General features: G+C 44.4%; 1 protein-coding gene across 7 annotated transcripts; it reads right to left on the reverse strand.

The window, feature by feature from the left end:
* Positions 1-6,096: 6,096 nt before the first annotated feature.
* Positions 6,097-15,856, reverse strand: LOC146755534 (rho GTPase-activating protein 32-like). Of its 7 annotated transcripts, none has more exons than XM_085525623.1 (8): positions 15,723-15,856; positions 12,991-13,129; positions 12,278-12,481; positions 11,383-11,790; positions 9,657-10,139; positions 8,976-9,174; positions 8,144-8,289; positions 6,097-7,933 (listed from the first exon to the last, which is right to left on the reverse strand). In XM_085525623.1, the coding sequence occupies exons 5-8, from the start codon at positions 9,826-9,828 to the stop codon at positions 7,560-7,562; spliced, it is 891 nt and encodes a 296-aa protein (XP_085381749.1). In that variant the 5' UTR covers positions 9,829-10,139; positions 11,383-11,790; positions 12,278-12,481; positions 12,991-13,129; positions 15,723-15,856; the 3' UTR covers positions 6,097-7,559. The 7 variants fall into 7 exon arrangements, with proteins under 7 accessions (XP_085381749.1, XP_085381751.1, XP_085381747.1 ...); XM_085525625.1 differs by having other exon boundaries at positions 12,278-12,493; XM_085525621.1 differs by having other exon boundaries at positions 12,278-12,761.
* Between the last annotated feature and the right edge of the window lie 1,281 nt (positions 15,857-17,137).

The following is a 17,137-nucleotide window of genomic DNA, read 5'->3' on the forward strand; positions in this document are numbered from 1 at the left end:
GGGACACACAGACATGTTTACCTTCAAAAGAGCAACTGCAGTGTCCTTCATCGTACACTTACATACATTATGCTGAAATATTTCAAACTTAATTGCACGTGGTCCAGAAAAGACACAGACAAAATGCAAACTGCAACTCTTGAACTCCAAATGTGACTGCAATCACAATTAATTAAATCGCTGCACATCAGGCCATTTCATGCATGTTGGAATTATCACAGCTCCAGCTGCCAAAAGGCAGACCTTGTGCTGTTGTGCTCTTATCCTGCATCTCTCTCAAGCACAGAAACCCTTCACTGAGCTTATGTAATCTGAAGAAAAGAGGAAGAAAATTCATCGTGTTTATAGCAGATCGGGGGAGGAGGCCTACAAAGATAATCAGGTCTAACTGCATGACAGCTTCAGGGCTGAGCACAAGTCAGTTCACGTTGAGGACACTGTCCTAACGCCTCCTGGACACTGCTGGAGAGAAATTTCTCCCCAAATCCAGTGTGAACCTGCTCTGGTGCAGCACTGTGCTGCTTGTGCAGCTCTTCCTTCCACTTCACAAAAGCACCCCATTAGTTAAGTTCTGCTCAGCTGTCCACATCAAGGATCCACGTCAGAAATCAGCACCTACACAAACACATGGTCTCACCTTCAGCTGTGGCAGTCCTGCATACAGAGTGCTTGTCTACATAGCAGTGGCCCTGCTCAGACTTTCTGGCTGCTCCCAGTCAGTCCAATGAAACTGACATTACAGACATTTGGTAACAAACAGCTCAGGTGTGGTCGGGGTGGCGCTGGTTGGTTTTTCTCCCTATGGCAGCCATGAGGTCTTCTCACCATTTGCTTTTGGGTCCCTCTACAAAGTGCAAAGAAACACAGTCCGCTACAGATGAGTCAAAAGAGAAGTCTTGGTCAAGTGCTCTAAATTGCTAGTAAAGAAGCCCTGCTTTCTAAAGAAGCCTATGAAATTACTCATCAAAAGGAACCTGAAACTGAATATATCCCTACATCCCACTTCCCAACATGAAAGGCATTTAAAAACCGATACATGTACGTGACATCACTGTATTAAAAATAAAGGAGAGAGCGCTGAATGCTTTTTTTCAGAGCTGCTAGGGAACATCAACACAACTGTCAGCATCATCCCTCAGGGCACCTCCAACAGCACTGACAACTTTGTACTTTACAGGCAGACATGAAGTGAGAACTGGGAGTGCTGTTACAGTCCCAGTACAAAGCAATTGCTTTCTAATTGTGCAGCGGCACGCTTTAAGCTTCACAACCAGATGAAACTTTGTTTTGTGTATGACTCTACGATGACTAAGACGAGCAATTCCCTCCTGGTCTTCTAGAAAACAGACTGAAAACCTGTAATTTATTGATACTAAAAAAAATGCAAAACAAATTCACATCACAAAAAACAAGATGCAAAAATGCCCAAGCCTCTTACCTGTCAAGATAGCAGAACAAATGAAACCTTGCAAAGGGAGTATAGATTTTAGCCAGATTTCAGCTGTGACAATTCAAGAAAACATCTTCCATCTCTTCCTGCTTATCCTGAGGCTGTAATTTTTCTTGTCAGTGAAAACACCCCCCGGAGAGCACGCCATGCTCAGGGCTCCCACATGCCACCTTTACCAGATTATCCTCAGGATGTCAACTCAGGGGGGACCCTCAGCTCAACTGCCTACAAGCAACTTTGTTAAGGGACAACTCTGCTATGAGCACAAGCAGGAGTTTGGTCCACTTATTATTTGGCAAGATCAACGTAGAAGTGCTATTCCCACCAAACGCTCTCTCAGCATGACACAGTTGGGAAGGAGAAGCATTTTGCCATCTCTCTGTGAAGCTGCATGGCTCAACAACTATGTTGTGACACTGTAAAGCCATCCAGGACATGGAACTTTCCCTCTGTGCTTCAGCGTAACCATGACGTGCCTGGGGAGGGCAACTCCAGTCTGCCACTCCACCCTCGTCCTGTGCAAACACACACAAGCTATAGTTTAATTATGGGTATTTACTTTCATTTTAAAGGTTTACTGGGAGTTATCTCACATGCTACCTTGTTTCAACGATACTGTGCTCAACTTTTGATACCAGCAGTTGCTGTACCAATAAAAATAAATCCAACTAAGCAATTATCACAACACAATTATGGTCTAACTAGTACTTGCCAGAGTAAAGGCAAATAGAAGGATGAAGGAGTACAGCCTAGAAGAACGTGAAAACCTACGAACAACATTGTTAAGTATCCATATAGCAGGGAAAAATACCCAAGCAGACAAGAACCGATACACGAGAATTAAATGTTAGAGGCACCAGCTGCCAAGAGTGAGCTGTCTGTTCACAGTGGTCAAACTACACTTCAAAATGACGCCAGCAGACAACGAAACCAGGAATCAGGTGCTCCCACGTCCTCACACCAGGCTGCAGTAGGGCACATTTCTTCTTTCTGCAAACAAAGCCTTGTTCCAGTCACACCGTGAGACTGAGCTCCTGTCTCAATAGGGCATCAGTCCAAAAGCGGACAGCAATCAGATGAGTTTTTCATAGCCCCACCACAAGCAGAACAGATGAAACAAGGCTCAGGAAGGAGAGACAAGTGAAGTCCTCTGATAAGCACTGCTCTATGAAAAAGAAGTTGGCAATGAGTGCCATGATTGTTTTCTGTTCTGCATGTCATAGAAATGGAAATAATGCTTTGGCACAAATAGCCATCTCTGAATCAATCAGCTGTCCACCACCAGAATCACAGCAGGTGCCGCAGATATGGCAGCTCAGCCTACAAGAGGTGATGGCATCCTTTTTGAGAATAGTTTTGTACTAATCTGACTGTGAAGCCCCACGGGAGCTGGTCTTACCCTCCACTATTGGTATGACTGAAGCTTTGCTGAGGAAATTTTAATTTCTCACTTTCCTTTTTACTATACGCTCTGGGTGTCTGGATGAGGAGCTATGAGATGTGGTTGTGGCAGCAACGGCGATGGGAGGGCGGTTGGACTGGATGATCTTGTAGGTCCTTTCCAACCTTGTGATTCTATGATTCTATGAGAAGCAAAATCACAGAAGATAAGCAGGCAGCAGGAGGGTCTCTCAGTGCCGTGAAACATCCCAAGTTTCTAAAGCCATCTTTCTCTAGCAGATGAGAATATTCTCCATTTCCTACAGGCCAAACTTAGTTAGGACTGAATAAAGAAGTTGAACCCACTGAGAGACCAGGCAAAGGCAGAAGAGGCAAAACTTACACGGTGTTCACAGTCCAGAACAGGAAGGCCTGTCTGTTTCAGAAAGACTTTGGCTAAATGACACTCTAAATGGATACATATAATAGTCATTAAGAACCTCACGTTAAATGAAATCCAGTGAACCCTGGCAAAACAGAAAATGGAAGCATTAAATGAAGAGAATCACCCTGCCACAATTAGCTTCTGCTTCTTCCCTCTCATTCAAAGTAGTTTCAGGTTTGCTGTTGTAAACTCAGCATTCACGAGCTGCTTCTGCACATCAAGTTCCTCAAATTTCAGAAGCAAGGTGTGCAATTTAAAGTTTGGTTCCATTGCAGTTCATTCAGTGCTGTTCTGTTCCAACACATACAAACCTTACTCTTATTTTCGGGCAAAAACCAAAATTGGAATAAAAACCCAACCACTAAAATTGGCCTAAGAAATGTACAAAGTAACACAGAGTTCAACTGCAAGAGGGAAAAGTGGCCAGGGACTGTTCTGCTGCTTTGTTCCACCCAGACACATCACCATCTGCCAGGACTCAGCTGGTGCTATTTTCCTCTTAAAGTAAGTTACTTTAAGCTCCGAATATATCCAAATAAAGAAGTACCTCAAGGAGGCTGATTTCTAAACCCACTACAGTATCCAGATTTGATGTCAGAAAACTGAGGAACTCCCCCATCACCTGGTGAGTGCTGCTTGCTGTGGCAGATGGACTTACTGACTTTCTGTCTTTGTTATCTCATGGATTTCACTGTACAATGGAATTTTATCTCTCACTGTCTTGTTTGTAAATAGGTGATAATTCTTCCACAGCTTCCAAGTGAGCTGTTAAAATAAATGGAGAGATTTCTTGTAAAATATTTGGATTATCTTCTAATCTACAGGTCATATGCCTTCCCATTCTTGATTGGATAGAACAGCCAGCTCCTTTCGACTCCATATGAATATTCCCCCAAAACACACTTCTTGTGAGAGGTGGTAGAGGTGGGTGAAGCTCAGAAATAAAGGGAGGAACAGATTCTCCTTCAGGAACAGCAATAGTAGAGGCTACACGGTGCCTGGGTTAGTTCACTCAAGAAACTAACAACTATTCCCTCCATGTTGTTCTTCTGTGTTTGCTCTTATAAATGAAGCTTATCGTTCGTGCTTGCTTGTGGATTTGACCAGCTGCACTCTTAGATAGCTGAGAGAATTTCTATCAAAACACTATTTAAAAGCTCCAGCCATTCAAGGAACTTCAGGCTTAAGGTCTGGGATTTAAAAATACATATATATAAATATATATGTTACATATGTTATAGTTATTTGACTACCTTCTATATTTAGTTTACATACCACCGGGTCAGGGAAAGTATAAAGTCCTCCCAGCTCCCAGTCTTAGTCACAAGTTACCTAGAAAAGACAAAGCTTTCATCCTCTGCCTTGAGGATTAGATATAAAGGATCCTGACACCTTGCGAGGTATATTCTTTTTCTGTCAGCGTTTTCTGCTTGTATGTTTCTTTCTTTGTTTGTTTTGTATATGATTTTATTATTATTGTTCTGTTTTTCCTTGCTTACTATGGGAGTTGGAGAAAAGTACAAGGTATAAAACGTCCCATCAACTCTAAAGCTTAATGCCCTTCTTAAATGGTTTAATATGTTCTGAATTGGTCAACAGGGAGAAGTGTTTGGAGGCTGAATGAATGTCTTGCATGTTGTTGTGTGTGCCCTTTATTGCTGTACACTGTAGTCTGTGTAAGGACTTGTTCTCCAAACCATCTGAATGTTTGTTTGCCATGATGCAGCAGCTGTCTCCTTCGTAAAGAAGGAAGCACGAAAAAGACCACATTAAATTCATTCATTCTTAGCAGAAAGGAAACAAAGAAAAGAATTTTTAACCTGCTGTTAGCCATGTTTGGAAATAAAAAATCACTGTTTAGAAATACCTGGAAAGTAAGTACACCATTCTGGAAAGTCAAATAAATGTGGTGCAAAGCAAACTGTCTCTGGCTTTGCCAAATCAGGCCTTCATTAGCCAAAGGATCCCTCCCTTTTTCTCGTAGTGAGAAAGAAATTCCTTTTATGGTTCTACTATTTTCATTAGTTATTTTGGGAAGATTATCTCCAGTCCAGCAACTCAAAGGTTTTGGGATGTACCTCTGGTCCCAGTTCACCTTGCTGAACCTGTCAACAAAACTAACATCACCTGTCACAGAATGATAGAATCATGAGAGCTGGAAAAGACCACTTAGATCATCCAGCCCAATCATCAGTCCATCACCACCATGTCCACTAAGCCTCCTCTCCTCCTTCTTCACTGACCTTGGTGACTGCAGGGCTGTTTGTCTCACATCATTCTTGCTCACAGCTCTCACATATGCTATGCAGTGGTTTTAACCTTCCTTAACAAAGTTATCACAGAAGTGCCAGCAGCATCACTCCTTGACTCAGCTTTGGCCAGCACTTGAACTGGTTCTGTCTGACATGGGGCAACTACTGGCCTCTTCCTACAGAGAACAACACTGCAGCCTCTTTGCTGCCACAGTCCAGACATTAGACACACATGTGTAACCCCTTCCTTTCACTCCCAAAGTGCACGCACACACCGGTACCACAATGTCCTTGTGCAGCTCCAACACTCTGCACACCCCTGTGCACACACATATATGTGCATGCTCGTCCTTGCACACATACCCACAGACCTATACACACCTGAGCAACCCCACTGGTTTCGGCAAAGGACATCTGAACATCAAGACAGTAGTTTCGGTCTCTGAGTTTACACTTAGAGAAGTCTAATCTGGGACAACACAAGTCAGTGAATATTGGGCCAAATCCTTCTGTACTTAATTTTCTTCATCATCATTGTGAAGACGAATAAAACAACAGCACGTTTCTCATTGTTTTTAATGTTCTTTTATTTCTATTGTACAATAAAATTTACATATAAATATGTTCAATATAAATTTATTTTTCCCATGAAACACCTAGACATTTTATAGTTTGAATAAGAACTGCGTCTGCTTTGTGTTTCTTTCCCATTTACAAAACTCAGTGCTTTTAGGTTTATGCAAAATTGTTGAGGATGAGATCACATTGATCTGCTTGGTTCATGCAATCTAACCTGGATACATATGACATAGGAACGTGGTCATCCAAGAAATTCTCAGGAATCAGTGAAGTAAGATTTAGGGTGATTGGGCCCTGGAACAGCCTCCCCAGATTAAGTAGTCACAGCACTGAGCTTGCCAGATTTCAAGAAGTATTTTGGACAGTGATCTCAGACACAGGGTCTGATTTTTGGGTAGTCCTGTGTGGATCCAGGAGTTGTACTTGATGATCTTTTTGGGTTCCTTCCAAACTGGGATATTCTATGGTTCTAAGGTGCTAAAAGTATGTTTAGTCAACAATGCAAACCATCTCTCATACTCTAATAACAGAGCATAAGATGATTCTGTCTGTATTAGGTGGGATGAACTCAGGATATATTCTGAAGTAGGAGCAGTGTTTGGTCATGTGTTATTTCACTCGGAAAATCTGGTAAGACCATACCATAATTCAGGGCATACAGCAGGCCAAATCTTCACTGAGCTGAGAAGGTAGCAGGATCTTTGGCAGGTACAAGTGGAGTTCAGACACAGTATTCATGTGAATAAATCACCACATCTTTCTGTTTTGCAAAAGGTGATGTTGATCTCTTAAAAGAGGCCTACATATGCCACAAAGACTTCTGACCACATTTCTAGTGCTCCTACCAGGAAGTTTCAGAGAAAATATCAACTCGTTGTTCCTGTAACATTTCCTCTGAATCTTGTTGGATTTGATGAACTTTGCTGAATTCAAATCAGGGTTTCCAGGGGAACTCTGCCAGTTTTTCAGCAGTGCACTGTGACGTTCACAGCTCCGAGGCAAATCAGTTACATGGACTAACTGAGGACCAAGGATTCTTTTACTTCAGGGTCTCCAGCTCAGGAAGATGCCCTCTGTGATGACAGCTCTTGAAATGAAGAAAAGGGTCTGGGGCCATGAGCTGGCACTCAGGGTGGTATTTTTAGTGATTGGGTATATCCATAAACAGTTATTTTCTGCTCTTATCCAAGTTTCCTCAAGATGGACTTTCCCAAAATTTAATGAGGTGCCCTTTATCTGTCAACATCTGCTTATTCTATCTTCTTCTCTTTTTAAAAATGCCATATTTTAAAATGAACACTGGAAATTTTCTCTTCTAAGCATTTCTTCTTCCAACACCCCATCCCGTTGACTGAGCATGAGCGTGCCTTTAGTCACTTGGAAAGACAGGACTCATCCTTTGCTGTTGAGGAGAGAGTGGCTCGGAGCTCGTGCTGCTGCCGGGTGCCTGGGACTAGAGGCCTGACTCCAAGTCCCCCTCCAAGAGGCTCGGCTGCTCCTCAGTGACAGTGACTTCGTCCTGCTTGGAGGTGCCGCTGTTGGGGCACTCGGGTTGTGTTTGGTCTGGGCTGCTCTGCAAAGGCACCAGGCCACAGTCCAGGCTGGTGACTGTGTTTTCTGGCAGGCTCAGATCAGCCCCTTCAGCAGAGCTGGGAGAAATGAGTGCCTGAACAATGACCTCCTGCTCTCCGTCGCTGCTGGCACACGGGAGGCTCTCATTTGAATTGCAGCAACTTGTGCTTCCCATGAGGTCTCTGTTGATGGAAGCACTCTCTGAGCAATCAGCACTTGACCTGGCTCTTCTGGGTTCACAAGAGCTCGATTCACCTAGGAAGGAGTGGATACACAGGGGTTAGCATCCAACTTCCTCTGCCCATGGAGGCAAAGGCTTCAGAGGCTCCTTTGGGAAAACAGGGGTCAGCTGAAGATGTCAGGTATGGGCTTGAACGCCAGAAGGACGTACAAGCCCACTGAAAGCATGAATTCTACCCATGTTGCTGACAAGCAGTGCTTTGAAAGCTGGATTTGCACCCTTACCTGCCAGGACCACGCGTTCTGCTTTGGAAGGCTCCCTGGCACTGCTCTGCAATTGGTGTTTGGCCATATGGGATCGTTTGCGCAGGCAGAAACAGGAACACCAACTGCCAGCAGGTGATTCCTTCCTCTTGCCGGGAGAACATGGTCTGCAGAGAAAAGAGAGCAGTCGTGGTGCAGGGTGAGGGAAGAGCTGCACCGAGCCCTTGCCAGCAGTTCCCTACTCCTGGCACTGCCTGCTTACTGCTGAAACACAGCCTAGAAACGCGCTCTGTTTCAAACAGCAGAGGATGCTTCCATTCCTACAGCTCAGCCCTCAAGTCCTGCTGGCTACATTCCTCTCAACCGTGTCAAGCAAGATGCGAAGCATGTGAGCAAAGGCTCAGCAGCAGGAAAGGAGCTGGCAGGCGTAACTGCTTTCTGAGAAAATGGTGCAGCCATAAGGGAAGCTCAAAAGCATCTCTGACTCTTACGTTAACACCTCCTTGGCCTCAGCTCACTGCCATCTTTAATTTCTAGTGCCAGCAAGTCCGACCAACAGCTCTGCTTACAGGAGAAGCGCAATTGGTTTCAGGTGCGTGGCCCTGAAATCTGGAAAACCCCAGTGTTTCCAGGTACAGGCAGAACAGGCCAGGATAGACACCAGCGTGGCTTTCTGCATCTTGTGACTGCCTGCCCAACCAGGAAGGAAAGGCACCTTGTGTGGCTGAACTGAGCCCATAGTGCAACTGTTTTTTAGTTGAGTGCTTGGAGATATAATGGACAAAAAATAAACCAATAGAAATCACCTGAACAATGATGATAGGGGCTGGAAAGGGAATTCCTCTTTCTTTACCTTTCAGATGGAAAATCAATGATTGCGTTGAAGTTCCTCAGTACAGCTGCAGGCCCTTCCTCCACTTGTATCTTGCTGCTCCGTGTTGCAACAGGAGAGCTGCTCTGGCCTCTCCTCTCAGCCTGTGCCTCCTGCACGGTGAGCAGCTTTGTGGATGGAGACACCCACACAGACTTGGGCCCAGGCAGAGAACTGTGCCCTGCAAGGGAAAACCACAGGTGAGATGGAGGAGGAAGCAGCAGCACAGCCATCCCAGTTCTGCATTTCTCTCAGACTTGCTTATCCGAGACACTGGAAGAAGAGGAGCTCAAAATAACCGTGTGCTCAGAGGTATGCTCGTGGCAAAGGACACAGCCACAATTAAGAGCAGCTCACTGTATCAAAAACAGGCAAACAAAAATCCTAGAAAAACTAGGGGTCTGGGATTTCAGAAAGCTTTGCTGCCACATTTCAATCAAGCTTCAACTGCTTGCAAAAAATCTTAACAGCAGTGATGGTTTTCTCCATGTAAGGTTTGTGTTTGGACACACTAAGGATCCAGGAATGGGGCACCATATTCTAATCTAAGCCCAGAAGCCTGCTGTCTCCTCAACAGTAATAGAATTTTCAAAGGTCTTGGAGAAGCCCTGGATTGGATGAAGCTGTCAGATCAAGATCAAGCTAATGGAGGAAGATGCTCACCTACTCCCTCTCCCATGGCAGGTGTGGATTTGGAGCAGAAGATGACATCTGTGTGGCTGATGAGTAATTCCACAACAGCTGACTGTATCTGCAGCTCCACGCAAGCAGCTTTGCTGGCGCAGGAAGATTGGCTCTGCTGGGATCTGAAGAAAAGGCAGATCTTACAAGTCATTTCCCCGAGGTCACTTCCCCAAGTCTGAATTTCTGTAGCCAAAAACTGTCAAGCTGGGCTCTGGAGACTTCCGCAGTGGGCAAACAGCGATGCCACTGATGTGATGCCACTAATTCTCCTGGATGATCAGAGACACAGCAGTCCCAGCTAAACAAGTGAGTAGAAACTGTCATCTAGAAATTGTGCACCTGGGTTGGGGGACAGCAGAACTAAGCATCGTGTTGAAATGGAAGAAGAAGTTTACCTTAAGAGGTTTGGAACCCACACTATCGCTAAGTTCTTAGCATGCATGTTTATCACCGAGCAGATCCCTGCCAGAGAAATCAAGTGTCTTATTAAGTCCCATGGGGACAGTGCACTGGTGGTCAGCACTGAGGCAGACTTGATGCCTTCCAAGAGGCATCTGGGGAACACAGAAACACAGAATGACCCGGGTTGGAAGGGACCTCAAGGATAATGAAGCTCCACTCCCCCTGCCTGGCAGGGCCACCTATCTTCCACATTTACTAGACCAGGCTGTCCAGGGCCACATCTAACCTGGCCTTGGACACCTCTACGGATGGGGGATCCACAACGTCCCTGGGCAGCCTGTTCCAGGACCTCAGCACTCTCCTAGTAAAGAACTTTCCCCTAACATCCAACGTTAATCTTCCCTCTTTCAACATAAAACCATTTCCTCTTGAACTGATATTATCGGCCCTTTCAAAGAGTTAACACCCCTCCTGATTATACACACAGCCCGTGCCATCAAGGCCAAGCGGTGCAAGCACTGGGCAGCTTTACAGCCTGATTGCACAGTGCAGCTCCTCGCAGCAGGCATTCGTCTCCAAGTCCACTTTGCTATTAACCCCATTCTACCAATAGCAGGAGAACAGCAAAGGAAAAGGAATTCTCACAACCATTGTGAATAGCTTAAATAAGCACCTCCTGGCACCACCACAAGTGCCATCAGTGAGAGGCAGGATGTGGCAAAGACGTGACTCATGGGGCTAACAGAAAGAAGACCTCAGAGCTGGGGCACTGCTACAACCACTAACCAGGATGGCCAGGGAACTGGTACGTGTCATTTCCAAGACATTGCCCTGAGCTTATAGAGATCCTGGCATACAGCTGCTCGGTCAGCAGAGGGTTCAGGAGCTCCCTGAAATACATCTTACACAGGGAGCTCACGCTGTGAATGTCTTGGACGCTGAGCTCAGGAACCTGCTCCATATTGAATTCATGGCTGCAGAGAAGGACACAGAATTGGGCAGAGGGCTTTGAGGAAGATGAAAACAAGTCCAAAGCCACACAAAATACAGTCAAGAAAAGGAAGGACTTCTGCAGAGCCTTCCATACGGTCTCACATCACAGTTAGAAGCAGGAGAGCTCTTGTGGCACAAAGCTTGGAGCTGGAGAAATCAAGGCTGCCTCTAAGATAGTGCTTGCTAAAAGACTTGTGCTCTAGACACCTCACACCTTCAGTGTTCTTCTTTGGACATATCCCAGGATTTCGGTGTCCTTCTTGCAGTGAGGGGCCAAGAACTGAACACAGAACTCAAGGTGAGGACTCACCAGTGCCAAGTACAGGGGGATGATCGATTCCCTGCTCCTGCTGACTCCAACCTTCTGCATTCCAGTTCCAATCTAAACCATTCCTGCTGTGGTAGTACTTGAATCCTCATTTGGGGCTGGACCTCAACAGGTCAACACATCAGAAATAACACAATGTGCATCTTGAAGACGTGTCTCAAAGCCCAGAAAATCCAACTCTCTGACCTTGGCACAACTCACCAACCAAGAGCCAGGCCTTGACAACTTGGCTGATCTGAGCACATAGGAGGGGGCCAGACAGTGGACCAGAAGTGTCCATTTCCACTGAAGCTCCTTGTAGAGAACAGCACCAATCAGCAGGCGTGAATCAATTCATTCACAGGCTTCACAATGAGTCTGTTTCTTTATAAAAGAAACCCACATCGATTCCTAATCAAAAAAGGGAGGAGTTAATATGGACCGAAGAAGTTTCTGTTCCTACGCTTCATCCCTCACCCCAACTTCCCTTGCCCCATCCCCAACTCCTGGATGATGCCCACAAGCTTAAAGGCAGGTCTCAAACCCACAGGGCTCCGTTCACAATACTCCATCAGAATGGATGTTACACTTCTTCTATACACTCAAACAGACTGAGCAGTGGTATCTCAGTCACTTAAAACACACAGAAGCATCCAAACCCAGAGCACACACATCCCTTCCTGTGGTACTGCAGCCCACAGCTCACCTTCACACCTCTGTTGATTCCTGGTGTTTTACACACATGCAGCCTCGCTACGGTTCCATGGGTGTCACACAAGACTTGCAGGACCTCTTTCTCCGCAAACCCCACCTGTTGGGTGTTTCCTGTTGGCACTGAACATGAACAAATCTACCGCTGAGCAAGAGGACGTGAGACAAACAGCAGAAAACAACCAACCTGCAGAACTAACTCGTTTGGGTTGGCCCAGATGTTAGCATGCTCCCTTTCCATGGCCCAGACCAAGCTTGATGAGCTGCTCCTCGTTTGCAGAGGGGGAGAACGCTGCAGATGGGATGTGGTGGCTATGCACACATCATGCCTTTCTCTTGCTTTTCCTCTCTCCATCTTCCATTAGCAAACAGCATCTAAAAGCTTTCCTTCCTGAAAAAATCACTGGTTAAAAACGAATTGGTAAGCTTGCTTTTAAAACTGCCTTCTTTATGCAGCTTGATGCTTTAAAGCAGAAGCTCACCTAGCAATGGTGGGTCAAGTACAATTTGCCCTTGGTCAATCCATGCTGACTATTCCTGAAGATTCTTCCTCTTTAAAGCTCTGTGTACATCCAACCTAACTCCAAAATCTTATCAACTGTGCCTTATCACTTTCCATTGCGTTTTAAAATCCTCACTGACTCCTTTACTTGTTCCCTTGCTTGCTATTTCTGTGCAAACCAAACACTGGAGTTAGGGTTCTTGTAAAATGAACCATGGCCTACAGGTAGAAGGCACCAAAATTTATGCTTAACATACTTTGCTCAATCTGTATCTTACTTCGGTCAAGGTTTACTAGATACTGAAGTATGGAGTAAGCACTATATACAATGAGAAGTAAATTTCTGGATTAAGTGCTATATTTTTTCTGTAAGAAACTAGCACTACATCTTTACACACCTGCTTTGTTCTCTGAGTATTTAGATCAAGCGGAGATTCTTCAAACACTGAAGCTACATCAGAAAATTCCATGGATCCAAACACATCTGGCACATGGCTGCAGTCTGGCACATCTTCATTATGTCAGAGCCTTTTCAGACTGAAAAGAAATGTGCCATTGAGATTCTTTTGCAGAATTAAAAGGAAGATTTCATTAGAAGATTTCATCACTAAAATCTAAATATGATTGCTTTGCAAGTTCCAAACTATGGCTAACAGCTAATGCAGGTCCACAAGCCAGCAGCAAAAACTTTTATATTATGTTCTTAATACTGTAATTTTGGATTTGACGTTCATATCAAGAGCAGAAGGGAAATTACTCTTAGAGCTCAAGTCATCTTTCACAGCCTGTGTCAACAAGAGCAGCACCTCATAGCCTTTGGTTTGAAGACCCGGACCACAAGCTAGCTAATGATTTTACACAGAATTCCAGAGTTCAAGTCATTGTTTCTATTAGGGCTGCAATTCTACTGAAAGCCTTCAAGTTCATCACACTGAATTATCACTGGCACCACACATAACTCCACGTTACATATGTGATCACAAGCAACCTGGCAACTTCAGACAATTCCAAAGCACTCCACGTGCACTTTGCTACTAAAGTACAGAAAAAGGAATTAACATCAGAAATAGCTGCAGTCAAAACCATCTAAGAATCCAAGTCTCCAGGAAACAAGGAAAGCAAATCCTCTCCAGGACTGTCTTCTAAAAGGAAACAGATCAGAAAGGTGAGATCTTTCCCCCTTTGATCACCCACTCATGTAACGTCCATGTCATTTCTAAGTATGCTGCCCAGACCAAGACTGAGGATGCTTCAGAAGAAGACCTTCCCTGCTAAGCCAAACAGAACAAGTAAGGTACCAAAATATGTAGAGCCAAACATGGAAAGGTGCTCTAAGAAGGTAAGCATCACAAGAGACCAACAGGAATGCTTACACAATCCAAACAATGCACAATGTCTGTTCCACAAGCTGCCAAGAGGAATGTGTGCAGTACTCACAGCGCACCATGTACACTGCTTACTGCAGTCATACTGCTTCGTAGGACCAGACCAACTTACTGAAACATTTTAATGAACAGACCGAACTGTATGGAACTAGGAGGACAAGTGGTGAGAGACCACAGGCTGAATGCAAGCCAGCAGTGTGCTCTGACAGAAAAGAAGTACAACAAGATCATCAGCTGCATTAAAAAGCAGCACAACCAGACCACGACAAGTCATTCCTGCTTCAACACTCACTGGACCACATCTACAATACTGTATCTGGTTTTTGGCCAGGAAGGATAACAACCTGAAGCAAGTTCTGGGGATGACCTCCAGCCTGTGCAGGGGGCTGAAGCTCCCACTCAGAGAAGAGAAGCTGGGGAGAATGATTTTTGTTCAGAGTGCCTTCCAGTAGCCTTAGATAGAGGGATTTCATAAGATGCCTAGGAAAATGCTCGTGCTGTAATGATTTGCTTTACTGAGAGATACCAGCAGCTTACAAAATGCCAAGCTCTAACCTATTGGTGAGGAAATATTCAAGCCTTCCAGTACCTAACCTGTGCTTCATGTCTTCAGTGACAGAAAATCCATTGGATGGGGCCAGAGGAATGCATCTCACCCCATACCCTCTGTACAGCCACCATTTGTTTAAAGGATCACTCTTCCTTGAGGCACAAAACTAGAGCAGGTTACACAACAGACTGACACCACAAGGGCTTCTCTCGAGATACAAACTGCAGCAAAGAGCATCACAAAAATGGGAAACCAACACTCAGATCAGATCTGTGTCTCTGCTCCGCTCATTAGGAGCATCATGTTTTACTCCCCTTTCAGAGGAAGATACTTCTTCAAGGATAACAAAATCCAGCTCAGCTACAGAACACAGTACCAAATAGCAATAATTATCTAACATTTCCTGTAGGGAAAGAATCCTAAGCACAAGTTATTCTCTGAGTTTCAGCTGGAACTGAATTATTTTCTTCAGTGTCTGATTTAATACTACGTTTTCATTCTAGAGAAACAATGGAGATAGCGCAGTGATGCTTACAGTTGCTGCCAGGCAGCGTTGTACAGAGCCACAGTCAATCTCAGCTGAGAGCCCAAGGAAGTGAGAAGGAACAGAACTAGGACAGCTGACTTAAACTGGCCAAAGGATATTCCATACTATATGACATATTGTGGAAGGAGTTTTGAAGGGGGTAGAACTTCATGTAAATCTCTTCCACTACTAGGAGGCTAACTGGACACTGATTGGTAGGTGGTGAGCAATTGCTTTTGCATTCATCATAACTATTATCCTTTATCTCAGTAAATAATTCTATCAATTCAATCAACCCATGAGTTCTACTTTGTGTTACTTCTCCCGCCTTAAGTTCTCTCCTGCAATCCACTGGAATGGAGTGGAGTACTGTAACTTTCTCTCCCAACAGAAAAATAAAAACACATTCATTATTATTTATGGAAGACTGACTGCAGTTCAGGCTCACTGGTTTGAGGTCTCTGGGCATAACCCTGACTGTGAACAGAAGCAATTGCTGAAACAATATGTCAAAAAAAGACTGGAGCTTCCTCTTCCAAAAGGTGGTCCTTAGAAACAATGCAATCAAACAGCTTCCCTGTAAGATAAGGTTATCTGAAAATGCATTTAGAGAGTATCAGAGAAAGGTAAGTAACAATGACAGCACAGAAAGCAGAAACTATTTCTTACCTCTACGACTATAAATATTTCTTTGGTGTCTCTCTTACGTGATCCAATGGGCAAACACGTTGATGACTTCAGTTCTTCATGGCATCAATTTCTGTTTTAGCATGAGGCAAGTCATCCTTAAGAGACCATAAAAGCAAGCGATGAAATCGCTAACTACTGTGACATACCAGGTACCACATCTGACTGCTGTGGAACAGAACAAGCACATATGGGACAGTACACAATTCAACATCAACTCAGCAATGACTGACATCACTCCCATAGAAATTCTGAAACAGAGCTGTGAAAACTGAAAAACAAAACATTCAGCATTTTCATTGGTATTTTGGTAAAGTTGCTGTAATAATGTAACAAAAATGTAATGTAATGTAATAACGTAATAACTTCCTCCATTTTACAGCCAGAGAATTCTGCCCTCTGAACAACGAGGAAGAAGATTTGTGGTGCTCTGTTAAACTTTTTCCAGCTCTACAGCATCTTTCAAAAGGCAATGGGACCAGTAGGCTGCATTCGTATGTACCATCCCACCTGCCCCCGTGTTCTTGAGAACTCCACAACTCCAACAGAAGATATTCTCATATTTAAATGCCTTTTGGCTTACCCCTACAGTAACTTTCTCCATGATTTTTAGTGCAACTTTTTCACCAGTAAGAAGATGCCGCATAAGATTTACGTTTGCAAAACCACCTACAAATCAAAACACAGATGCTTAAAGTTGAGTGTGAATTCTTCTCTAATATAATATTACAATTTCCAACTGGTTTAAAAAACGAATTCCAAATTTATACAAATGAAACCTGACTTAGAGAACTGACAAGAGCTGTTAATCTATTCTCAGATTAATTCTAGAGTGGTGAGACAGACTGTTAGGCGTGCTGTTTCTGTACAAAGATGACACTTACCCGTTCCAACTGTTTCATGGAATTCCTAGTACTTGAGAATTTCCTCGTAGTCACTGACAGACATCCTGAATGTGCAAGAACTGAAGATCCTCCAAGCACGTGCAATGAGGAAGTGCCAGCAGTGTTCACATCCTACTTAGGACATATTCTTAGAGGCAGAAGGGACACTCGTGGCAGATCCAGCAATGCTCATCTTCTCACCAACGTGCATCCCCCTCTCACCCAGCAACAACAAAACACAGTGCATGAAGCTGGCTTCACTTAGGTTAACAATATGGAACATCCCTCAGGGCTTTGTGCCACAGAGCAGTAGCAGGGCTGGACTACAGCTTGAGGAAGCAGTGGAAGCCTTTCCCTGTATGGTTACAGTGTCCCTGCACGCACCCCACAGCCAGAGCGTTGCAAGCTGAGCTGTCTTGCTGTTTCTTGTACTCATCCCAATCTCTGCGAATGAAAACTCAGAATTCAGTCAAGGCGTTGATTGAGCACGAGCGTGCCTTTATTCAATAGGAA

This window comes from Coturnix japonica, chromosome 32 (genome assembly GCF_054131305.1).
Source record: "Coturnix japonica strain WE chromosome 32, WE-NBRP24, whole genome shotgun sequence".
NCBI classification, from domain to species: Eukaryota; Metazoa; Chordata; class Aves; order Galliformes; family Phasianidae; genus Coturnix; species Coturnix japonica.